Source organism: Vanellus vanellus (assembly GCF_965231255.1).
Source record: "Vanellus vanellus genome assembly, chromosome: 1".
Classification (NCBI taxonomy): domain Eukaryota; kingdom Metazoa; phylum Chordata; class Aves; order Charadriiformes; family Charadriidae; genus Vanellus; species Vanellus vanellus.
The window spans coordinates 63401773-63428015 of record NC_138905.1 but is presented as its reverse complement, the minus strand read 5'-3'; the positions used below and the strand labels follow the sequence as shown (position 1 = coordinate 63428015).

Below are 26243 nucleotides of genomic sequence, written 5' to 3'. Positions count from 1 at the left end.
TCCTAATAAGTCATTATTGGAACCAAGATCAAGCCTGGTCACTTAAATGGTTGAGTGATTTAAAGGATTAGGCTAGATCATGGAGCCAGTCACTAACTTGAAATGTGTCCAGGGGTGAGTTGTGATTGTAAGCTACGCTGGCAGCTGACAGCTTTTCAGAAGTCTATGCAGCCAGAGTTGGTTCTGTCTTAACGCTTGACTTCTCCTCTCCCACAAAAATGTCGCTGCAGATGGCACTAGTTAGCATTTCTGCAGATGAGTCCACAATCAAACAGTTGTCCACAAGGAACAGGCTTTTCTCACTGCTGAGCCTGCCCTCTGCGCCAGGGCTGAGGCACACTGGTTAGTCACTGTGGAGGTTTGAGGCTTTCCCCTTTTGTGGACGGAAGAGGGACGTGTGTTTCTGGGCTTTGGGCACCTGGAACTTTTTTCTCAAAGCCTTATCTTCTGCCTTCCTCAAGCACCTTGGGACAAACCTACTGTGGACAGGGGCAGGGAACAGCTGATGTCTTCATCATGCAGTTAATTTACCTGAAGAAATAGTGTCTTTATTGCCATTTTAATTTCAGAAACCTTTTTTTTTAACACCTCTGTTTCTGGGTTTATTCTGCTTTATGTGGAAAGAGTAATCCCAGGACAGGTATTCTCATCTTTGTCTCTGAAGGCTCATGTAAAGAAATAATTTAGTTTTATGTGAAACAACCTTACCCTGTTTGATTTCCTCTTCTGCACTGGGGTTCTAATGGACTTACTACCTCTTCTGTGGTCCTTCCTTTGTTTTGATGCTTTAAACAATTTACTTTTCATATTTCAGCTACAGAAAATTGTGCTTGGGCAAGGATGGGGGAGAGGGAAGAATTAACAGGCTTCCTATTTCTGATCTATAGCTCTTCATAATCTCTGTTTCACATTTAACCTGTTAAAAATTTTTGCTAGCCTCACTTGCCTAGATTTTTCTTTTCTTAAAGAGTGATACACTTTTATGGCCAGAGTAAAGTCTTTCGTATTCTGTCAAGGTTTTTGTTTTTTTTTTTTTTTCCCTCAGTGTTTCCCATTTATGTGTTGTGATAAGGTCCTTTGACTCTATAGGATTGTTGATCAACCCCAGAATTGCTATTGTGAATTAGTTATCTCTCTTTCCTTTAAATATCTGCAAACTGCGGATAAAGTACAGTAGAACCCTTCAACATGTGCCTGACTTTGAGCACATGAGTAACCCCATTAAAGTCAATGGTGTTACTCAACATGCTTCAAGTCGGGCAGAAGTTTATCTACCTTGCTGAATCAGAGCCATAAAAGAAACAATTGTGTTTGTGCCTGAAAAATATTTTAACTGCTGTTGGTACACGTAAACACCTAAGTTTATTGTAGCTCAAAGAAGTTAATGGGGAGAAAAATATTTCTTCTCCTTCCCCACCCTCTCTTTTGACAGCACTTTGCATGTAGACAAGTTTATTGCTCCTCTGTGTAATTTGCTAGCCATTCTCTCTGAAATAGAAAATATTATCTCAAAAATTGACTGAACAATAGGCGAATCTTAGTATTCTGAACTTAAACTTTCACAGCCCTCCTTTCTTTTTTTTTTTTTTTTAATTAACACTTCCACAATTTGTTAATAGTAACCTATGTTTTAAAACCTGCCTTTTAAAAAAGGACCCAAACCCAACAATATTCCTGGCTAAAATGTAATCTCACAGTACAATGCTACACCTCCATCTGACTCCCCACACTTAACCGTAATTAGACATTGGTTCTAGTTAGTTCCAATGGTTAAATCAAGCTGCTGAAACAAGTCCTGTGAATTACTTACGGGTATATCATCGCCAGTTTCTCCTCTTCTCTCTAAAGCTAATTGGCCCAAAAAACATAGCCTTTTATGGGACTGATGCCTAAAGATTTACCCAAAAGGTGACATACTGCACAGTTTTGAGAATTGGAGTCTAGTGTTATTGTTACAGTTGTAATAGTTTTTGTGGGCTGCCTGATCATTATGGAGCATTTTACATTCTGTGTACAGAGTCCTGTGGGATACAGTTTATAGGCAGAATTTATGGTAAATTAGTTGACTAGTTTAATTCTGGCGTGTTTCAAATGTGCTTAGGTCTCTGGAACACAGGGAATTGATACTTAGTGTACTAGTAATGTTGAAGGCATTCATTAATGAGCTCTTCTTAGCCATGGACAAAATCTTGTGTGTTTACTATGACCTCCCATGAGGACCACGCAACTTGAGCTTGTCTACTCTGTGATGGCTGCTGATTTGTCACTGTAGCCTCTTGCTGTCCCGATCAGGTCCACGGACACTCGTGTTCTAGGTATTCACAAGCAGAGACTCAAAGGCCCACCAAAATGTCACAGTCCCAGCCCTCAGCGCAGGCAAAGCCATGTGGATGGAAACATTTGATGCAAGTGATGAACTCTTCTGCGTGCAAAGCTCTCCGTCTCTTCTCTGAGACTCCAGACGTTGCCCTGGGGTGGCCGAGGTGCAGGCATGTGCTCCCTGCTGCACTTCTTCCAAGTTTCTTTCCTCCATCCATGACTGTTCCATGACTCTACTGCAGCTGTTCAAGCCAACGTAGGTCAAAGACCTGATGTAATCTTTTACACCTCTGGAAAGAGAGTGTGAAATCCAACCAAATAAGACAGACAACATTTTATATGCACTTGGCAAGGCAGCAAAGGACAGTGCCAGTCACCTGCGCTGTGTTCCTGATGCTCGTTTCTGTACTCACAGCAGTTTAAATTGATGTTTACATAGAGGGAAATCCCCTGGTCAGTATGGCTCCACTGAGACAGTGTTAGCCAGATGCAGAAAGGCTCTGTGAGACTGGCCAGCACTGTGTCAGCTCTGAAGATTGAGAAGGGAAGCAGCAGAGCAGGCCCTTGTACTGAACCTTAGCGTTTGAGGAAGCTGATTAAATTGTAGACTCATAGAATACCAGGTTGGGAGGGACCTCAAGGATCGTCTGGTCCAACCTTTCTGGGCTAAAGCATTGTCTAGACAAGGTAGCCCAGCACCCTGTCCAGCTGAATCTTAAAAGTGCCCAGCGTTGGGGAATCCACCACTTCCCTGGGGAGATTATTCCAATGGCTGATTGTTCTTATTGTGAAAAATTTTCCTCTTGTGTCCAATTGGAAAGTCCCCAGGAGGAACTCATACCGTTACCCCTCATCTTTTCCATGTGACTCCTTGTAAAAAGGGAGTCTCCATCTTCTTTGCAGCCACCCTTTAAATACTGGAACATGGTGATAATGTCTCCCTAAACCTTCTTTTCTCAGGGCTGAACAAACCCAGTTCTCTCAGCCTCTCCTCACATGGCAGGCTTCCCAGTCTGTTGATCATCTTTGTGGTCCTTCTCTGGACCCTCTCCAGTCTTGGTCTGCTTCTGCACGTGCAGGTGGCAGCTTTGGCTGAGAGGTGGTTTCACCTCTGTTTGCTCCCAGGAAGGTGTTTCTTAGTTCCCGTGTTTCCTTGAACGTTGGTAGCGCAGCACTTAGCTGTTAAAGCATAGTCCTTCTGAGCTCCAGGTTAAGATTATTTGAAAACTGAAGCTTCTTTTGAAAACATGCTGCCTGAGGAGCGTTTTACACCTAATGTACAACATGGGTGATCTTTGATCTGTACGGCCTGCTTCTTAGCTAATTAATGCTTAAAATCATCATTTCATGGGGCTTGGAATGGGACTGCTAAACAGATTGCCTCTTCTTATCATGTAACACTGTTATGATCAGCATCTGCATACCAGACTGTGTCATCCTAATTTAAGGCAGGGGGAGGGAATATTCTGAGTGAACCCCACAGTTATAAAAACTAGCTTACTAGACTTAATTTCACCTCGATCTACCCTCTTCACCATCTACCAGAACCTGCATTTGTTAATCTTCTTAATAGGCTGTAAAGTCCGCCTTGTATTTTTTTCCCCCTTTCCACCATTTGGGAAGAAGTAGGCTGAGGGCTTTTAAAAGGCTGAAAAATCTGGGCATTATTTTAGTGTACCAATTCTATTTGAAAGATTTTGCTGTGCATGTTAAGTGCTTTCATTAGAATTTCCTACAGCACCCAGAAGTATTGATGCAAACCTGAGGTGGATACATACAATATGTAATGTCCAGGAGCTATTAATGCTCTCTGACTTCACCAGCTATGTATATATTATGACCTGGTGTTCCCAGTGCCATGCACGACAATTTTTAAATGAAGTTCCTGAATCATTTCCCCCTACTTTACACAGAGGCAGGAAAATGCATCATCTCCCAATGTCCCTTGCCTACCTCCCTTCCCTTTCTTGGCAGCCTTTGAAGCAGGTCAACTTTACGCTAATGCTGCAACTCAAAAGCTCATCCTGCCCACCTTCGTGACCCAACTCTTCACAGGAGAGTCATGTTACCGCCTCTCCAGGTGACTCCCTACTGCCAGTTTACCCTTCTTTGTGGAAGTCTGAAGAAATCCAAAAGCAGCTTGTGACTGCTTTCTCGTGTGCCATAAGAAGCATCAAGCAAAAGAGATTTCCCTTCCACACATATTCCCCACTGGGGCTGGAGAAGAAGGATGCAGAGACAAAACCGCAAATCAGCAGCCTGTTGCACGTCCCGGTTCTCTGTGAGCCCCAGCACAGGCTGAAGCATCCGTGGCTCTGTCCCCTCCTCATACCCACCTTGCTAGGAGCATCAGGAGGGAGATGCAGATGCTGGTTAGACCCTCTTTCCCCATACTGGGGAGGTCCTTAGAGAAGACCTTGTGAGGCCTCTGCCCCTTAGGACACATAGGCATTGCACAGGAATGGATTGGGGACGCCTCTTCCTTAGTTTCTTAGAAATAGTCATATTTGCCATTTTGCCTGATACGTAGAGAGGCACTTCCCATTCTGTTGGTGTCTGTTGTCCTTTGATGGTGCCACCACTTTGTTTGCTCTAGGGTTTGTCCTATTCTTTTTACTTCAACAACCTTGCCACGTGGGCTTTGTATTCATGCTTCTTGCTGTTATGTTGTTCCCTCCTAAACGTTTTCTCTGGTTTTGTTTTCTTTCTCTTGCTTCTCTGCCTTCCATTCAGCCCTACGCTATCTTTCCTCCATGCTCTAATTTTTATTCCTCCCTGTTTTTCTTATCCATGTTGAACTGAAAAAAGTAATATGACCTGACGATTTTTACGTCATTCCAAGGTTTTTATGTACTTCCATAAATCTCTTCATTACTTTTTTATTGTTTTGTCATATATAGGTTTTAGTTTTTCCTCTACCTTATTAGTCTGGGGATCAATTTAAGTCTACTATGTTTTATTAGTAGTAAGGGGAACAAAATATCTCCTCCTTTGTTGGTTTGGCACCATCTTCAAATTACCCTTTTTTCTCTGTTTGACTACCTCTCTTCTTTCCCCGGAGAGTCTGCTTTATGTCAGACCTTCTGCTGGTGAACGGGGTATGATTTCATCAGGCAATAGGCAAAAGTATACCCTACTGTAGAGGAAGAAGTTGTTTTCAGCTGTTACTCTATTTTTCTTTTTTTTTTTTTTTTTTCTAGCTTGGGGAGTGTGGAATGAGCTGAGCCACCGTTACCCTGGGGATTGTGAATCTTTCTTTCCTTCCATTAAATATGGTGGCTAAATCTGAAGGCTTGTCTTGAAGGAAGATTTATTGTAGTCATACTGATAAAATTGTACCGGTATAATTAAACAGCTATAGTAATGTCAAAAAAACTCCCATGCACAGACACAGCAGTTCTGGAATGACACAAACTACTCCAAGGAAAAAAATGACCATCTACCCCAGCAATTATTGAATTGATAGAGGTGTGCTTCCATAGGAGTTTTTTCTAGTCTAACTATTAAGATTCAAACCACGTCTTGTCCCAGAATCTCCCCTCTCCCCGATGTAAACAAGCCTGAAAATAGTGGTCTGGACCTTCAAGCTGTTGTTTACTTCAGTGTAGCTCCATTAAAGGCACGGAGCTGTGACTATTTGAGGATCTTGGCCCAATGTTTTTAGGTCTCTCATGTTATATAACTTTGATTTTTGGATGATGGTGCCTATTGAATAAAATCAGGTTTTGTACAGCAAATTTTAAGATGTATCCAGACGTCTTAAAGTAGTTTACAGAAAAAGGAGTGAGTTGGGAGCAATGTTCTGACTCTGTAAGGGCTAGCAGTAGGCATTTTATCACTCAGCAATAATCCAAGCTTTTCTGTCAATGTTGGAATCTATTTTATTGAAAAAGGATGTTGGCAAGGACACTGGGAATTGCTGCAGAGTCTTTCAAAGTGACATTATGAGAGGATCTTGGTTCTTTGGGACCTTTTATCATGTGGAACATCTTATGAAACACTCTGTGTGAAGGGCCAAAGTAAAATGTTATCAAAGCAGCCTAACAATTTTATATGTCCACTGGCTGTCCGTTTGGCCCAGTAGGAAATAAGCTATGCATGGGGCAGCAGAAAGAGAAAGTAGGTCTACAAGTGCAGCACAGAGGCAAATGTTAAAATAGGTCAGATGGTAACGTAATGTCACATGGAAAGGCAATAGCTGTTGAATATTAAATTATTTTCTATTAAAATAACTTTCTGTTCTGATTTTTGAGGAAGAGAAGTGTATTGCAAAATGGGAAGGTTAATACTTGAAGTACCTAAACTTATTCTTACTTCAGACTCAACTTTTATCCCGCGTCAGTGGCATTTTATTTGCTCTTGCCCAATATCTAACACAACTGGATTTTCATGAACAGTGAAGAACAGAATTGAGTTTGAGACACCTCTCTAATTTTTCTCATGTTTGTTTTCTTAGTAAAATATTCAAACAAATACACAGTTTGTAAGCCCTCAAGTAGCCCCCGATACCCCTTTGAATACACCGCTGTGTTTATACATACTCACAGGACTGCTCTGGACGTTGTGTTCAGCATATTTCCCCATCCCGTGCTGCTTTTGAGGTTGCCATTTTGAACACTGGATTTCTGCAGGCAGCCGTTTATGTGATTGGCTGGGGCTGGCACCCCCAAAATCTGCAGGCTGTCCGTGCCGAAGGAGTTGAAGCAGCGGATTGCGTGGAGGTTAGAGGAGAAGCGGGTGTTGCTGGCAGCGCTAAAGCTGCCGTGCAGACAGCGTTGCATATTTAACTGTGGGGTCTCTGCTGATTTAAAAAGGCTCCGGGAGAGGAGAGCATGATCAATAATTACAAATATTAAAAGTGGTGCCTTCTCTTGCTTTCCTACCATTTTCTCCTCCCTTCTTTGCCTACAGGACACGAAGCATCTGAATCCCCCAGACAATTGCTCATGCATTTACATTTTCATTTGCTTGGTTATAGCGAGATTGTTCCAGCTTTTGGGAGGGGCAGCTATCAAAGATGTACAGGCACTGCCATTGTGTTTTATTGTTCCAGTCCATTTTTCTCTGTGAATGCAGGTGGGAGTTTTTCAGTGGGTTGGTTTTGTGTTTTTGCTTTCTCTTTCTTCTAAGCATTTATAACCCTTTTATTGTCAGTCTTCAATCATTTTTGATAGATCAATATATTTACTTTAGTGATGGTTCATCCTACAGTTGTGCTTGTGGGTTGTTTTTGCTTTGTTTATAGGAGATATGAATAGATTCAGTGGGTTGTATCTCTGCTATACCTCTGTCATTGCCTGAGGATCAAGTCACTTGAGCTTGCCCCCATACCTGTATATTTAGAAGGAACATGAAGTATTTACATTGGTCTGCCTTCATATCTCCTTGCTTTCCCTTTTTCCTGGGTAGACTTTGAGCAATTAGAAGTGGTTCAGAAATTGCCTCCTCAGAAATCCTACGTATGTCTGCTGGTGTTTCATGTATGCTTGAACGTTTGGAGGGAAGGCCTCTAGGAAACCTCTCCAGAGATCCAGAGGGCTCGGGGAGTAACATAGCAAAGCAGTGTTGGATGATAACTTTCACTTGGACAACTCAGAAATGAGGCAGGTCCATGGGAGTCCTGAGGTCTTTAGCCAAGTAGCTACAACCGAGACAAAGAGGAGATGTTCCTAAGCCTACATCTCGATCGTGTCCCTGGCCGGCCACCTGCAGGCCAGGGACAGCTGTTTAATGTAGCTGTGAAGAGAGCTCAAAGTTGTGACACCTGCACATGGAAATTGTGTCCCAGCATTGGTGTGATATGCTGCACCCTGACTGGCCATCAGAAGAAGGAGGTGGGTGAACAGGACCTGCTGCTCCGTGGTGAAAGGGTACATCCGTGGAGAGGAGAGGGCTAAAAGTAGTCCTCCATCCTCAGGGTTCTGGGTTGTTTCAGGATGCAGTGACGTATATGCCATTTGTTATACAATTGCCCCCTTCTCCACCCCAACGAAAGGGAGCAGCAAAAGAAGCATGTTTGTTACAACTGGTAATACGTACAAGGTGGTAAATGGAAAAATAGGTCAACGAGGTAGTGCTCTTACTAATATTGCTGTTTGAAACACGATCCGTGTCTTATGGCTGTGCATTAAATATTGGGAAAAATCCCTGAACGTGCATGGATTTCGGCGAGGTTTAATAATTTAAACCAGGTGAGTGTATTAGCTGTTTGTAGGGTGTTATCCCCGTAGTTGCCTTACCAGAGCTGTATACATCCTGTTTTTCAGTACGTCCATTTTAAGGTTGAAATAATTTACCATGTTATAAAAGTCGTGACTCAACTACTTCTCAGCAGCGTGTTGTCCATTTGTAACAGCAGATTTTCCTGGAAGTTATTACTTTGGAGTGCCATTGTCAGCTGTACACATCACTCCTGCTCCTCTCATCCTTTGTGGCATAGATTTGCCCGTTGTTGTTAGCGAGAATGTTACCACTGATGCACAAGCTATTGGTTTTTTCCATTCTTTTCTTTCTTTCTTTCTATCTCTGTTGAATTGCAGTTTCCTTTGTCTTCTGCATGGCGCACTGAAAGAGGTTAGGGAATTTATCATGGTTATTTTTAATGGGTTTTTAAAGTCCGGCACGACACAGATTGAATTGATTCAGGAAAATTTCCTGGAGCTGCAGCATTTTTTACTATTAAAATTATTTTTATCATTGTGATTTTTCTGTAAGAAAATACATTTATTTTTCCCTTCTGGTCCTATAACAAAGCCCTGCTTTCTAACGTTTCCACATGGTCAGATATTAGCCGTTTCCCAGAATAATTTAGTTTGGTCATGTGTACGGCTAGCATTTTTATTGTAAAGAATTCTGCTAGTGGTTTCATGATGAATGCATAAAGCATTGGGAAATGACTTTTATTTGGCTTAGCATGCATTTAATAATGCATTAACAAAATGAAATGATTTTGTGTGTGTGTGTAGATCTTAAGAATGTATAGAAAAAGTACACACTACCATAGGTATGCAAGGATTTTAAAAAATTAATTTCTCCTGTGTGCACTTTGTATGCTGCAGCATAACAAAGTACATTCCCAGGAGCTCAGTAGGTGGTTACTATCACTTTTTGCTTTGTTTCAACGTGTTGTTTTTTTAAGACGGATCTAGAAAGAAAAGCGAGTCACAATGACTGTCCCCCTCGTGGCCAGTCTGGCAAACCTTTAGTTGCCTGAGTAAGGCTGTCCAGCGTTGGCTGGCATCTGTGTCTCTATTGCATGCAAACCAGATGAATGGGTTGCCCATTGCTTCCCGCTTATGAAACCTGCTGGCATTTGCTTGAACTTCAGATCTCTTCAGGCTGGTAGCTATGACAGGGTCCAAGTGTCTCGTTTCGTATTCAACAAAACGGTGTATGCATGTGTAGTTATGCAAAACTCAAGTTGGCTCACTCCATTTATCATGTTATGTTTATGATGCAACAAATCAGTATATTGAGCCCTATCTGTCACTGAGGGATTAACATTTTCTAATATTAAGACAGTATTAGTTCAGAAATGCACGCATCTGCATTAACATAAACGGAGCAAAGGAATAAAAAGGGATGGTATGCAATATATTGCAACTCTCCTATTGATTTAGGATCAAAATGCCAGTAAGAAGAAGTAGACTGAAAGAAAATTATGTATAAGTTTATTTCAAACACATGCAAAAATAAAATATTGTATCGTCCACCACTGCTGATTGTATTTACGGGAGGCAGATGTGCTGTCTTGCCTACAAAGAAATAAAAGATATAGTGCAGAATTAAAAAAACAAAACAAAACAAAAAAAAAAACCAACAGAAACAGCCCACTGATTTTGAATGCCTCTTTTGAAGATATGTATGAGGACATGACTTTTCAGGAGATAGAGATACTCGGTGTTTTCTGAAAGCCTTTTCTTTCCTTTAGGGCTAAAATGGCTAAGCAAAACCGGAGATGCGAAAAACTCATTGCACTTGAGTCCGGGCTATGATACGCAAAGTACATATGAGGTGAAGGTTGCAGAAACGCAGACTTACGGATGGCTTTTCTTTGTACCCTCTGATGTCAGGTGTCCGGGAGGAAAAATAATAAACCCCTCAATTTTATCGTGGTCAGAAATGCTTTATGTGAGGCAGAAGTCAGATCACAAAGGTCTTGGTTTTGGTCATCTTGAAGTGTGTTTGCTTATACAAAGTTTAGTGATGGGGGTGTAACTACCAACTTTATTACACTTGTGGTTTTACTATAGTCAACTGGTTTTATAGCTCGCTGTATCTTGCAATGTTGCAGTATCATAAATTATACTTAAATCCTTTGCCCTCCTTCCCATTTAATTTTCTCCATATGGTCGCACATATGCTCTCCTCTTTTTGTCCCCTGTCCCCAAATTTTCCTTGGAGCCTGCCCCACGACTCACACATGCTCTCCGGCTTTCTGGGACGCTGAGGATCCTCCCTGGCTTCACGGCAAGAAAGCAGCCCTGCACTGGATGCCCCTCTTCTATGTGTTCTTTCAGCCATATTATTCGATGTAGCATCACAGTCCCATCCCTCATCTTCTTCAACTGCGCTGCTCTGTCTCCACTTATCTTGTCCGAAATGGCTATAGCCCTGCCAGGGTAATACTGCCTGTTGTTTCCCAGAAATTGCTTACCTGTCTGTCAAGAGAAGCCGCTTAGAGCTTCTGACTAGAAATCAGGATAAGTGCTGAGCAGATCCTGCTCCCTCCCTTATGTGGAAAAGAAAAAGATGGAGAAAAGGCTGCCCGTGTTTAGCCCGAGTCGTATTGTCTGCTTATCCTCCTCAGCCATCTTGTAGCCTTTTCTTTTTTTTTTTTTTTTTTATTTCACTGCACTGATAAAAATAGGTAGTGCTGTTGAATATAAATAATAGACTCATACAAATCCATACAAATGAACAGTGTGTAGATGATAGCAAGTAAAGTTTGGAGACTCAAAAAGTTTGCTACCTCCCAGATGTAGCATTCCCTAGAAATAGTAATCCGGTGTTCTGGGAATAGTAACCTGATGGTTTTTCTCTCAGGGTATGGCAAAGGAGTACTTTAGTAGTGAATTAGATGCAAAGAGCCCGAGATGAGACTGCACTCACGATGCAGCTCGCGAACCCCCCGAAAGGCCACGCACAGAAATATGCTGAAACCCACAGGAAATGTCTGCTGCACCATCACATGAGGTCAGTCAGGCATACCAGGCTCTAACGAGCGCAGACAAAACAGGCTTTGGTGAAAATGTCACAGTCTAAACACGGGTAGCAATACACAGACTCATACATTCCAAGCTTGGTGGGAAACGCCATGGGAAAAGATTTAGAAACCTTCTTCTGGCGCTCTTGACGTGGTGAAGCGCTATGAGCGCCTTCAGCGTCACCCGGTAGCAAACAGCACCGCGCACCCAGGCGGGAGGAGCAACTGGTTCCTTATTAATGTCGCGGTACTTCTCCTTTCCAGTAGCATCCTATAAAAGCAGTACCCTATTTACAGCTTTCAATTCGCATTAATGAAGTGGAATACTGATGCAGCTAATCAGCGCTAGCGGTGTGATGCAAGCACGTGGAGCGGTGGCAATCATCGGAGCCCAGTTGCCAGGATAAAAATAACCCCCTGCCAGCCCTGGGAAGCGGCAGGTCCCCAGCTGTGGAACAGCACAGCCTGGGACCCCATGGTGCTGCACTGCCCCGGCACCCGGCTTCTCCCGCAGCCCACCCGGAGCAAGAAAATAATCCCCATTCATCCCCTTTGCTGCTTCTCTTCCCGACCTCTAAACGCGGGCATGAGCTTTTGTGCCTGCGGTTGGACCTGGACTCAGATATCCTCAGAAAACCAAATGGACATGGATTGCCAAATACGCTTGTATAATTCAGAGGGGCTGTTTGGTTTTGGTTTTGTGTTTTTTCTTTTTTTTTTTTTTTTTTTTTCCCCCTTCATGGTACTTTGTGAGCTTAATTTAATCCCTGCCATTCCTTATATGTGGGTAAATGTCATCTACTTTATTTCATGAATGAATTAACACAGCCATGCAGAGTCTGCATCTCCCGCACTGCTCCCTTGGAAGGGGGAAGGGATTAGTAAATGCGTGTGACACCCTCAAGTTGCTAAACCCCAGCTGGTGTTAGGGATGCCCAGAAAGGCATCTCGTTTGCACCCTGCTGTAAGATACTTGAAAGACTCTACCGGCTCTGTACCTTGTAATGGCCCCAATCAGCCCTCCTTCCCCTTATTGTCAACCCTAAATATATTACTTTCGTACCTGGAGTCTCTTACTGCACCTGACGAAGGAGGAGCTCCTTTAAAATTAGCCGTGCTTTTAGTAGTGGGGAGAATACAAATAATCCCAGAATTTTCTCCCTTTTTTTTTGATACTTCCTTAAGCATGTCAGAAAGCAGAGGTCTTTTGGCAAGGTGCAAGTTTGAGATAGCGCAGAGGTTCTTGGTATGTAGAAGATAGCATTTTTAATCCCGGGTATGCGGACAAAGGGGTGGATGCATAGCAATACAGAGCAGCGCGGAAAGTGTGCGGGAGTGTCTGGGCATCTTGTTACATGATATTTTTAATACAGTCACGAATTAAATTAATAGTTCTACGTGCTTATTTTAAAGCTTTCACGACATGAAAAGAAGCGTAGTTCATCGAAAAAGGAAATGAGGAACAATTTATTCTTAAATAGAAATCACTGTGGCCGTGTCTTCTTTTTCATGAATTTACACAATGGGTTGGATTAGTCTCCGGCTGAGGCGCGATTCCGTGTGTGTGTGTGTTGGCAGAACTGTGCTTTGAAACTTTTCTCTGTGCCTGACGCTGCTCAGTGCTACCAGGGCTTCGATACGTGCAATAGGTTCACCTGGTTTTAGGGTGTTGTGGTTTTCATTATTTTTAAATTTTTCTTTTTCTTAAGTGGTCACTTGCATTTCTCTAATCTGGAGATACACAGCTTGTCAGTGCTTTATAAAAATAGCGCGGGAAGGTACCCTGCCAGCTGGAGCCACAGCCTGGGACGTGGGAGAAGTGGCCGGGGAGTTAGCTGCCGACTTCCCTGCCGACTTCTCCTGCCTGAAGAAAGCCACTGTGGGACTTCCAGGTGTATCACGGAATCACGGAGTTTTCAGAGTTGGAAGGGACCTCTAGAGATCATCTAGTCCAACTCCCCTGCTAAAGCAGGATTGCCTAGAGCACATTACTCAGGACTGCATCCAGGCGCGTCTTGAAAATCTCCAGAGAAGGGGACTCCACAACCTCCCTGGGCAGCCTGTGCCAGTGCTCTGTCACCCTCACCGTAAAGAAGTTTTTCCGTGTATTTGAACGAAACTTCCTGTGTTCTAACTTGTGCCCACTTGTGTACGTGGCAGCTGAGGAGCTCTGTTCCCATAGGGAGTCAAAAAAAATAGGTGATTGCAGGCAATTCCCGGCTCCTCCATACCTGCCTGTGCCTTAGTCCCTCAGATGGAAAACGGAGGACATTGTTTGTTTTCCCCACTGTTTGTCATTCCTGTTTATTTAAATTGTAGAACCCACAGGCCCAGAATAAGCCTTCTACTTATGTATAACTCCTGCCAAATTGGGGCCCGGGGACCTTGGAGGCCTCTAGCTGCTAATATAACACAAATAAAGGGACTCACAGTACCTGACAATTTTTTGTCCTGTCCTTTCCTTTCCTCTTAGCCCAAAGAAAACCTTTCCATGAAGATTGTGTTTGGGATTTGGAGCTGTTCATTATGTGTCGCTTAGTCCTACAGAGAGTCAATTGCCTGCAAGAGCTGGAAGGGGACAGTGCTCATGACAAATCAGTTTGCTGACCTCTGCAATAATTAAGCAAGTAATGCCAGGCTTGAGTCCTATTTTAAACAAGCAGTGCGGTATTTGGCTTTTTGCATTTGTCTGCCTGTAGTGAATCGGTGTCTCTAAACAAAAGAGGCAGAGTGATCGAGGAACTTTTTTTTTTAAGGAAATGACTGCTAAGAAAATTAGCCTTTTCTCTTGTATCTCCGTGTCTTTGCATACCTCTCCTTCCCCGCCCTCCCCCCCCCTTTTTTTTTTGTTCTTTGCTCTTCCCTGAGGAAGATAGAGATAATAAAATTTTCTATTTTCATTTAGCTTTCCAGATGATCTTTGTGTGCTTTACCAGACTGCAGCATAGAAAACAAAGCCTTGTTTATTGCCTAACAGCATATATGTGTTTTATGATTAATGCGATGTGTTTGTAATATGTGGGACTGATAATAGATAGGGAGATCAAAGTCTTCTGTGAATTGACAGCAGCAGCATAAACAAGGTGAAAGGGTTGCAGGTGTTTCCCGCACAGGTGTTATACAAAAACATATGGCCCTTTGCCACGATGTACCGGGTGTGCACTCCATCTTTTCCTGCGCAGCACGGCAACGTTGCTGTGAGCTTTGCTCAGAGACCACCTCCGTGCCTCAGGACCTGAGGGATGCTGTTGGCAGCAGATGACCATGCAGAGTGACCAGAGTGATCTTGGGGGCACAGAAAGGATAATTATAAACTGTTCCCCTTCAAATTAAAAGCAGTTGATTGATCCGCTACGCTGGCCGAGAAGAGAAATCTGTGTTCTCGGGCGTCCCTGGCAATAGTTGGAAAGGGAGATGGTGCGCTTGGGTGTTGCAGGAGAGATGGGGCAGTCCAATGTGCCTCTCGTCTCACTGCTCCTATCTCAGCTCGTGGTTGGACTTGGCGGCTCATCTCTCAGGTGTCTCTTACCTCCATGGGGTAACTACTGTGTCCGCAGCCATGGCAGGCACTAGGTGAGGGTTGAGACACCTGAGCCACATCTCTGCAGAAAGCGATGGTGGCACACATGCAAAGCAGCAGAAATCATTGCTGGATTGCTGCTTGTTCTTGCCGATAAAAGAAAAGACACGTTTGGTAAATGACTAAATGTTTGCAAAGAGGACCGCAGTCTCCTGGGTGAAACCTGAACACGAGGCAGAAGTCTCTGTCCCTTTCACTAATTGCCTTAAGAGTGGTGCTCGTCTGCTCTTACCAACCAAACTGCTGCAGCTGTGTTGGGTGTCTGTAGCCTCTTCAGTTATTAAAACACTCTGAACGCACATTAACTTCCTTTGCTCAATATGCTATAACGTAACCACCCCCTTGACCCGTGAGCCCTGTGGTAAACACACTGGAGGGAGAGCAGCCTGCCCTTTCCGCAGTTCCTGGGAGTACATCCATGCCCTCCGTTGAATGCTTCTGAAAAACTTTGTGCCTGACGCTACTGGGGACAGTGCAGCACAGGGCTGCTGGTTTCTACACCAGCAGCCCACTGGGCAATGGCTTGTTGTCCGCCCTTTAATCTGCTGGAGAAAGCTAACGCTGCCCTCATGCTGTTGATGTACTGGTACCAGGTCTTGATGTACTGGTACCAGCTCTTTCCAGGTCCTGGTACCTTCCAATGAAGCTAAAGCTACTGGTCTAAAAATGTGGATTTTTTTTTTTCTTCTCTTTTGGAGGGCTGAAATTTAAACTTAAATTTAGTAGAAATTACCCCAGCAGTGTAACTGAACTAACTGAGGCATCATTTACACAGGAAAATTGCACTCATGTATGGGTCATGAAATTTATTTTTATCAGTATGGCAGTGTTACAACAGATTCCCCCATGGACAAAGTCGCATTATTCTGAAGAAGCCGTACTGCATTCACGCATTCTTGTTTCTGTGCGGGAGTGAGCTAGATAGTCACAAGAGTGTGTATTACACCCTGAATGCCCTACATGAAAATATCGCTGAGGGACGGGTCAAGCAGTATAATGGTACTGTGTCACTGTAGTTAAAGGTAGGACTTGTGTGTGTGGACAAGCCCTGTGAAAAGATTAACCCAGGGAAAGTTAATAAAAAGTGCTGTTCTAAATTATTCATGAATCCATTTGTAATGCACTTGCTGGGAGGCTTTTGTTTTTCTCAAACTCTTATTTATTAAAATCTGACAAGAATATCGGGTTTTGTTCAATAATAAATCTAAGTCTATGTGAGGCTGGTGATATCCTCATGTAGTAATACAGAATCAAAATGAAGTTACATGGCAGGGGTGAATATGTTATTTACTTGGGAAGAATAGATTATTGTGCAGGAGGATTTTATCTTTTACGTGCCATTTCGGAACAAGTTAAAAAAAAAAATCTAGTTGGGAGATATTCTCTTGGTTTGTGACCAAGGCCTCAATCCTGCAGAGGATTTTAAATATGTTAAAACTTAGTTAAGCATATTTCTGGTGGCTTTGCAGGTTCCTGACCTGTGTTTGCTAAATGAAATAGCTAAATAGCTCAGATGATCTTGTTTCATATTTAGCTGTTGTTGTCCTTTTTCCTTAACTTCAGGGGAATATCATGGAAGTCATGCTCCTAGCCTGTGGATTTTGACTTCCAAAGATGTCAACACCCCCCCTCCCCCCCTTCTTCTTGTGTCCTATAAAAGGTTAGAAAGATTCTATACAGGAAGCTGGGGAACGGAGAAAAACCAGCTTTTACTGTCTGGGGTACAATAAAAGATGGTAGTCTGTGTGTGCTTTACAGCAGTCATTCCTTAAAAGCAGGCAGAACTTTGCTTAAAAAGCAATTTAAGATATTTTTTCAGTACTTTCAATTTATTAATTTGGGGAGATTTTTTTCCCCTTCTGTTCTTTCTCCTTCTCTGCCCTTATTTATAACTGGATAAGGAAAGGAAAAACAGGTGCCTATAGATAGAAAGTTAGAGAAGAGTAAATAAAAAAGAAAGAGCTTAGCTGTGGAAGCAGAACTGGGAGTTCGGGTGACTGGTCTGAGTTGGAGGATGATGAATAGATTTGTTTGCATAAGCTTGGCTTGTGAGTCACTTTCTCATAAAAGCAGCTTGAGTAGGAGATGCTCCTGTCCCAAATTTTAGTCCTGAATGCTTTCAAGCACAAAGTGCGCTGTGACATAAGGGCTCTGACTGTGAGTACTGTCCTGCTATTCTGGTGGACTGGAGCTGGAGCTCTGCAACTTCCCAAGTCTGAAATAAACTAGAGGTGTCTCTCCCTCTCTCACACACACACATATGCTTGGCATGATGCATCATGTGGTACCTCTTGGTGGTCAGGATTAAGCTGTCTGGGTAGATATAATCAGCTTCTGATTCAGATTTGGAATCTGGTATTACAGATTTGGTCCCTATGAAAAGCTGTGTGTTGGAGGACCATCAGTCACTAACTATTAAACGAGACAAAGAACTTGATAAACTTAGAGAGGAAAGAGAAAAGCAAGATGTGAGTGTGAGAGGTCAGTATTCATGGCTGATCATCCTGAGTAGGTTTGGAGTGGCACACGTCTTCACCTTGGGAGCTTGCTTTGCCTCGCTAATGCTGGAGAAATTCTACAAAGTACATGCAGAAGGGACATGTAGGACATTATTCTCTTTTGCCAAAGACTGTGATCAAAGCACTCTTTAAAATGAGGCCTCAGCTCTTTCTTATGCACCTATTAGGATTCTGAAGAAAAGTTGGACGGTCACCAGGCAGCTGCTTTGCTGTGGTTTAGCAAACTGGGAGAGGTGAAAAAGTTTGTGTGGTTTGTTTTTTTTTAATAGAACGTACAACCTGTATCTAAGGTTCAAGTGGAGCCTGTGGGTTGGCTTTGGGAAATAACAGTTCCCTCTTGAAACCCACCAGAGAAGAAAAGAAGATCTCTTTCTTCTTGAAGAAAATGATTTTCTTGTCCTCCTCTGCCATTTGTTTATTATGAGTTTTGGTGGTACGAGGGTCAAGGTGGGCTGTGAAACCCTGCTTTGGAATCAAGATATTTGTCTGACTTATTTGCCCCTGGTGAAGTCAGTGCTGCTGCAGCTTCATTGCCATGGGAACCTCCAGTTACTAAATTTAATTCAGCCCAGGGTTTGCTTGTCTGTTCTGTTGCTGCAATGTAGACAGGTGATAAGCAATATATTGATACTAAGCTGCATCATACCAAAATGATTAGGCATCGATGTTACCACGGTATTGCAGCACCTGTGGTATTGCTCTTGTGTTCTGCCCTGAGCTGCCCGGCCCTCCTGTGCCTGCCTCCAGCCTCCTCTTCCTCTCTCCTGGCAGAGCAATGGCAGCGTCGCCTTCATAGTCTTTCTGGTCCAGCAATCGGCAAAGGTAGGGACCGCAGGCAACCTCTGCTTGCTGGTGGTACTCCTTCCTCCCCCCGCAGAGCAGCCCAGCGCAGGGCACCCGTGGACCTTGGGGGGAATGCTGCTGGAGAAGGGAGCTCTGCGCCCCTAGGAGTTGGGAGCTCTGCGCCCCTAGGAGTTGGGGGGTTGGAGTGGGTCCCGGTACCTTTGCGGCATCCACAACGGTGTGAAGTCCCCTAAGGACAGACCCTGGCTCCAAAGATCGTATTAAATTAGAAGTGGGAGATAGAGGGTATACAAGCAGAGAATGAGAGACCCCTGCCACCCAGTCTTCTTCTAAAATTGCATTAATTTCTTTATACTTGGTGGACTTTTTTTTTTCTTTTTTGGTTCTTTTTTATCCTCATTGGTGTTACGTAAGGTTCAGATGGTACTTTTTAGATGGTTATGTTTGTGGTAATGCAGAGCCTGGGGTCTGAGAGGTACTCTGTTCCAGTGCTAGTAGGAGTGGTGGAAGTGTGCCTTCACTGCAGCCACGCTGGGGGCGCTTCTGGAAAGGCTCATTGTAGACAGGGCTTTGCCGTGGAAAGACGTTTCCTGTGGCTAACTGCAGGATAATCGTTTTTGTAGGTCCTTTGTGATTGTTTGGGTTGTTGGTTACTAATGTTTTGGCCTTCTGTAGTTTGGTTTAGTGATATTCCATCACTTCGTACCGACTTCACAGTGAGCACAGAGTGTGTAAACCTGTACGTTAAAATGTTGGCTGAGAATTGATTAATCAGTAAAAGGTTTTAAGCTGTTTCCTTTAAGTTCCACGGCCATGCATCTTAATTTAAAAGTTGAGAGGGATGGGGAAAGATACTGATTTACCCAGGGGAATATATTTTCTGTGGTATTTGCTCATGGCAACTGTTTTTAAGCCAACAGAGGTATTTTAGGGAAGGTGATAGTTCTCTGGTTGACGTTATCTGCTGAAATGACTCCCTACTTTCTTTCTTTGTAGGTACTACATCGGTCGCCAGATGTTTGTGGTGGTCTCCACACCAGAGATGATCAAGCAAATCTTAGTGACAGACTTCAGTAACTTCACCAACAGAACTGTAAGTAGGTAGGAAGGGTGGCTTTGTGGACGGAGGTGGTAGTGCTGCTAATGTGAGCTCAGACCAAAGGTGACTGCCAGGGAGCTGGAGATAGAGTACAACATAGGGGGAAAAGTACAACATAGTTCAATGAAACTTGAGGGCATATGAACTCACTATATACATTTCAGTCAAAGATTCTTGTTACCAGGACACTCTGAGGATGAAAGAGAATGACCTTAGATACAATACCCTTGTGACCGAGACACCAGACGGATGCTGAAGAGAGGGGCTTTCAATATCCAGTTTTGCCACTGACCTCCTGTGAAATCCTGGGAAAACCACATACTAGCTCTCTTCCTTGTTCTCAATCTGTAACATGGGGACAGTGTTAATTGCTTTCTCGTCTGTTTTGTGTTATTAGACTTTCTAAGGCAGGAGCAGGCTGCTTGGGATGGGGCCGTGCCTCCTGCAGCTAACACGTGTTGCTTTGTCATACTTAGCACTCTGAAAATATCAAATAGCTAAGAATGAATTTGGGGTTAGCAAGGACTTATACATATGCTGTTGGTTACTTATTTTACTTATCTCTATACACGTATGTATTAAAAAGCTCTTTTTCAAGTACTGGTTAGAACAAATATTGAGGGGGGAATGGCCAGAGGGATAGTAAAGATTTCCAGCAGTTTCTCAGCATTTTACAAGGAATTACTGTCACTGTGACCGCACGCTGCCTCAGTGCCGTCCATTCCCTGCTTTCCCCGTCCCCTTTGTATGCTCAGACCTGCCGAAATAAACTCCCATGTATTCAGGAGGGTTCTTTGTGTCCTCAGGGAAAATTTCATCTCCGATCAGCTGTCTGGCTCCTCTGCCCCTCTGATCCTCTCTGCAACCAGACAGTCTGTTTGCAGACTGCTTGTCTCCTTTGCTTGCTTCTTTTGGTACATGAGGTTCATCTTGTGACTACCTGTATCTTATACAATAACCACTTGTGCCAGTTGCGCTCCATTGAGCCTATAACTCACATCTGAATAGAAGAATCTCAGCGTGCAAGCTTCTTGGGCTGAAGTTGTTGCGTGTGGCAAGGGTCTTTTCCCCATTTTCTCTATATTTGAAGGAATTTCCCACCTTTTTTCCTTCTACCCCCAAGCAGGTACCCTATTCCTTCCCATCTGTAACTTTCCCATGGTTTTGTCCGGTATATTTGATAGGAATAGACTGTACCCACTATTCATAGCAGTAGCCAGTGCCCAAATAACACCTCCCTGAAATTATAGAGCATTGCTTTGAGGGTACATTCAGGTACTCATTCTGCTCTTAATTTTAGTCACCTTTGCCATTTGAATATATCTGTCTGGGCATTGCCACTGTTCTTATTTGGCAAATTTTTTCTTTCTCTCCAGGCTTTTAGGGTCAGAGGTTTATCTCTCTCTCTTGTGGTTGGACATCCATCTGTTGTGGTCTGTAACATTTGTGTTCCTCTCTAAAATTCAGGTAGGTCAGGTCACTATAGCCAGTCTCTCTCTCTCTTCCCCACTTTTTTTTTTCTTCATTGGGGATATGTTAGGTATAGCTGTCTGAGTAGGTTCATATCTTTCCCTTAGCACTTGACTGTGCCCTGAACCATTTGTGGCTTTTCTGCACAACATCCTGCTTTATGGATGAGGGACTGAGGCACAGACTGGGTAATGTCCCTGCCACTAACTGGAAAGCCTGTGGCAGATGAGAAATTTTAACTCCTAGCCCTCTTCTCAACAAAATGAACAGTTTCCCCCCTGTGCACTGTTGCTATTTCTGGCTTGTTTAATGCCCATGAGTCTAATTCAAATGAACTTGCTTCATCTTAGATGCTTTTATCTGCTCGTTCCGTGGTCTTCTCACCCAGCTGCAATCTTTGACCGTTGTTATTTCTCACTTTCCACTTTGTTCCCACTGTTCCAGCCATTGCTGGAACATTTCACTTGCTGAAGATAAGCAGCCTCCTGTTTCTGGGTCCTTCCACATCCAACCTGGGGATCTTTTTCCCCTCTTGAATTTTCAGACTGGGAGCTGCCTCTCCTCTTTAATTCACAATCAGCTCTCTCGGTGAAGTGTTCAGCTATCCTGTACACTAACGATTCTATATGAAAATAGATAATACTGGATGGTATGTAATGAAGGCCAGTGGAATTTATTCAGATGTGATTTGGGTTGTATGTGAATAATGGTTGAAAGGTGAGAGTGAGAAAAGCACTTTCAAAGTAATAGGATTCTTTCTTTTCATATTGACTGAATAAATGTCGTTTTAAGGCTTTTAATAGGGTTGCTTCTGTTTGTGTATTTTAAAATTACTCAAAGCAAGCTCCTCTACTTTTAGTGAGGGTTTCTATTTGCCAGTGGAGAATTCAAAATGCAAAATAGATCCCCCGACCTTATTTTACCTATTCCTTCCTCAGATGGTCTACTGATGAGTGGTTATAGAATTGACTTTGGAGTCAGTACTGTTCACAACACTAGGCTAATACCTTTCCGTCCAGACACGGCACGCACTTATTACTTCAACCCAAAGCCTGTTTTTTTAGCTTGACTGTCAGTCTTTAAGGGTAACGAGGGTGGGAAAGGGGCTGAGACCACTGGGTTTGAACAGGCCTTGGGAAAACCCACCGTGCTTTTCTTTTCTTCCCCACCTCCCCAAATACGTTTCCCAAAAGATTTGTCCCTCCTCCACCAGAGGTGAAATGTAATGTGAGTTGTCTAACCCAGAATGCCACAAAGGCAGATTATTCACCACGCTCTGTGGCAGTTGTAGCACTCGTACCTTAACAAAGTGTCGCTAAGTTGCAGGCTGTGCAGAGCTAATTCTAAAAACCTAAGTGTATTAGGGGGTAGAAAAAGTTTGTTCCGTGTTTATTTTGCTGTTCTTTCAAATAATCTTAAAACATGTCTATATTAGAGCAAGAGACAATGGGAAATAGAACTTTTGAAGAGTTGCAAATGGTGGGTGATGTACTTGATAGACAGAAATGGATAAGATGATGATTCCGTGAACTCTGAGTTTTTATTAAAGCTGTCTACAACATGATGTCATGCCCTTGAGTACTCATAAGAAGAATGACCTTAATCTGGGATTGTGCGCTTGCTGGCTGCTTGCTGGGAAGTCATCAGAAGAACTTTATGGAATCGGGGTGGTTTTAATCTGCTGAGAGGACTCTTTTGGAAGCAACTTGTGTCTACATCCAGATACACCTGGACCACTTGTACACTTCTCTCACATTGAACCTATCTGCTCATTGTATGGACAAAGTAGATTTTGCATGTGAACAGAAGCCAACTCCTGTTCATTTTATGCAATTACGTTTCTCTTTGATGTTATACATTTCACATCCTCACTATGAATATCTTTTGAATATTGCTGTAAATAAACCTTTTAGGTTCCTTTGCCCTCTTCTGTTGTTTCTGAGTTACTGATTAGTAATTCTTGCGACAGGAGTGTATGGTGACTGCAGATCAAATTTGCATTAAGGTTCACTTCGTTTTAGAACAAGCAACCAAGTTTAGCACGCAAGGTGTTATTCCCCTGTAGGCATGGAGTGTATTTATTGTTAAATGTATAATCACAAGAAGGCAATAATGACATTCTACTTTCCCACTTAATTTTGATTTGATTAAGGTGAGCATTGTAGCCATTTAAAAACAAAATGTCTACTGTAATGTACCTCCATACTTGAGGCATATGAAGCCCTTTCCCTATGTTTTTAATTACAGTTGCAGAAGAAAAGATGAAAATTAGCTTATAGACCTTCTGCCAAAAAACATGGAATTGATTTTAATTTTGGTTAACCATGGAAACCTCAGCCAGCATTCTAGGCAGGGCTGTGCTGTAGTAAATGATACCTTTTTCTCACGAGTATCGTTAAGTTGTCTCTTGAATAGAAGTTTTCTTTTAAGAGCACTAAGGCCATTTTTAGCTGCATTACTCTGCTGTGAGTGAGATAGGTTTATGATGTTTGTTGCATTCTGCCAGGCGGGATAATGATACGTAATCTGTTTTCAGATTGTTTTTAATTTCTGCATTGAAAATTTGTTTTTGAATTAGTACTTGAGAATCATTAAACTGTACTTTTAAAAATGTAGGAGCAGAATCTTAAGATGGAGCAGTGTGAAGAGAGGTATTACCTGGTATGTAATTTAAATGATTCGGAAGATGTAGGCCAAAGTATTTGCTAAAAATGCGGATCAGCGCTGGCTAGTCAAGGTTTGTTCAGGCTGCTGGAGTCAGTGCTCTGCCAGGATCCATGTGGCTATGACAAGTGGAAACGAGTAGTTGATCCAGAACAAGTACTTAAATCTGCGCCCCAACCAGCTGGAGGAGGGTGACATTTTAAAATACAAAAATCTACACCAATTCCAATAGCTGTAAGAAAACATCACTGTTTTCTCATCAGGAGCTTTGCTGCTACTGTGGAAAAAAAGTAACAAGGGATTAACAATAAATAGTACTGAGATGGTGAAAGTAAGAACAAAAACGTAGCATGGAAGTTAATAAAACATGGCAGTACAAATTCCTTGTATCCTTCTTGAAGGAAAAGACAGTTGCCCAAGCTGCTTTTCTCTTTGCTTCTGTCTGTCTTTCCCCTTCCTATCCTCCAAGTTCATCCATGTGGGACGTGATTATTCTTTTCACATGTAGAATTTGCCCGTTACACTAAGCTGTTGGCCTCATCTTTATTTTGCTAAATCGTAAAGCTTCAAGCCTACCTGTGGCATTAAACAAATAAAATACAGCCACCAAATAGGAAGGAGCCTATTTTCCGCATCTTTTTCAGCTGCGGTCCAGGACGGCTGCCGTACCCCTGCATTGGCTGTTCCTTCTTGTCTCTTGTTAGTAGATACAATACTGGCAAGAAAAGTGTCTGTGTATGTTGCTCTATCAAAAGGTCTATCCAAATTTGGTACAAGATGCCCTCCAGAGGTCCCTTCCAACCTCAACCATCCTGTAATTCTGTGAATTTTGGGTCAGGCCCTCAGCCAGCATAAATCAGCGTACTTCTATTAACTTCAGGTAACCCCACACCAACTGGTAGTGATTATGTGTCTCCAGAGCGGGGCTGGGATGCACAACTGGCTTCAAACAGCTCAGAGTGGTGTCTCAGGCATCAACTCTGTGTGTGTATGTGTTCTTGGCTTTTTGCAAGTAAAACGTCTCTTGTGTGTCTTGTGCAAGGTCTTACTTGATGTCTTCTGCCTTGATTTTTAGAGTGCAGGCATTGCCTGTCCGCAGCAGCCCCGCTGATGTGCTGTCATTCAGTACACAGCGGTAATTCAGTTGTGTATCCAAACCTATAGTCTGATCCAGCTTACGGGCCAGGCTGTTGCTTCAGTCTCTCTCTCACAAATATGGTTTTTGTTTTGAAAAATAACCCCCCTAACATATTCATTTGGAGACACATCACGTAAAAATAGTTAAGGAATGAAAAGTTGTGTACTGTTGCCAAAAAATGCGCACACATGCTTGACCCTGTACCCGTAGTTGTTTGGTTTAGAAATGTTTCTTTTTCTACAGATTAAATGTCCTATGATTATTTCCGGTTGTGTCAATGCCATCATCATCATCCTTTCATGTGAATTTCTTAGTTTGTTTCCAAATTGTTGTTGCAAAGTGCAATGAACTCTGTTTGTAAATAGATGAGTGTGCTTTGTTGGAGGCTCACCTTCTCATGGGCACGTGGTTTGGAGCACTAGTGACGCACAGTATGACGATGGGCAAGTCAATATTTGGAAAATGATTCAAACAAATGAAAAAAAAATATTGAAATGTATATAATAAGTTGTTCATTTCTCCGCTCTTTAAAATAACTATTCAGTGCGTTGGTTTAGTACACAAGTGATGTTCCAGTGTGTGCTAATAATTTGATTGTGAAATTTAGTTTTAAAAACAAGCTGGTTTTTGTGGCAGCAGAGGGAAGGAACATCCTTTAAATTTGTTCACTGCCTCAGTCGTTTTAGATAATTTTTTTGTTATCCCATTCCTTCATCTTGTTTCATCTTGGTTTTTGTTGGGTTCACATAGGACATGGAAGGTGACCAGCATGATGCTTCTGGAGCTAACATATCTCACGTGTGTGCAGGTATGCATATTTGTATGTATTTGTGGATGCATACAGATGCACACATATTGATATGGGGTCTCTCTGATTTGAAGAGATGCTAAATCTCTAGTCCTCACTAGAGCCTTGCGGACGTCAATTGTGCCATATCTTATTATGGAAACATCACAAAATGTGCCTCTTTGTACACGCCGTGGTGACTTTACAGCTCCTGATGCAGCAAAGCCACCACACCTGATGGCGGGCCCTGCCTTGAACATCCAGTTCTTTGTGATACAGAGCTGCGATGTTCTCTCCTCCCTCCCTTTGTAGGACAAATTCGAGCAAGTGTCGATCCTGCCACACGTACAATAAGGCTCAGTCTCATTGAGCTGAGAATATTCAGTGCTTTCAAAAATCATTCTGTGCCTTACGAGGATAAGTGAAAAGGTGTTCTAGCAGTGAATTTATTAAGATTTACTTTTTTGCCTAGCATTTTTCTACAGCTGCTGGATCATAGTTGATCTGAAATCTTGGCTGGTGCAGCATCATTATAGAGAGGGAATTATGCTAGCAGCAATGCGTTTGGCTGTATAGCACTTAACTGTTTAATATTAATTTGTTTGACTGCATATTTGTGGGTGCTGTTGTACAGTCATGTGAGCCCAGATGCCTGCGT

At 42.8% G+C, this 26243-nt stretch overlaps 1 protein-coding gene across 1 annotated transcript in view; it reads left to right on the top strand.

Moving 5' to 3' along the window:
- TBXAS1 (thromboxane A synthase 1) overlaps positions 1 to 26243 on the top strand; it is a 233219-nt gene that overhangs the window by 84859 nt on the left and 122117 nt on the right. Inside the window, exon 4 of the mRNA XM_082493832.1 lies at positions 19424 to 19520. Coding sequence (XP_082349958.1) covers positions 19424 to 19520 — 97 coding nt within the window. The remainder of the gene's footprint in view (positions 1 to 19423; positions 19521 to 26243) is intronic.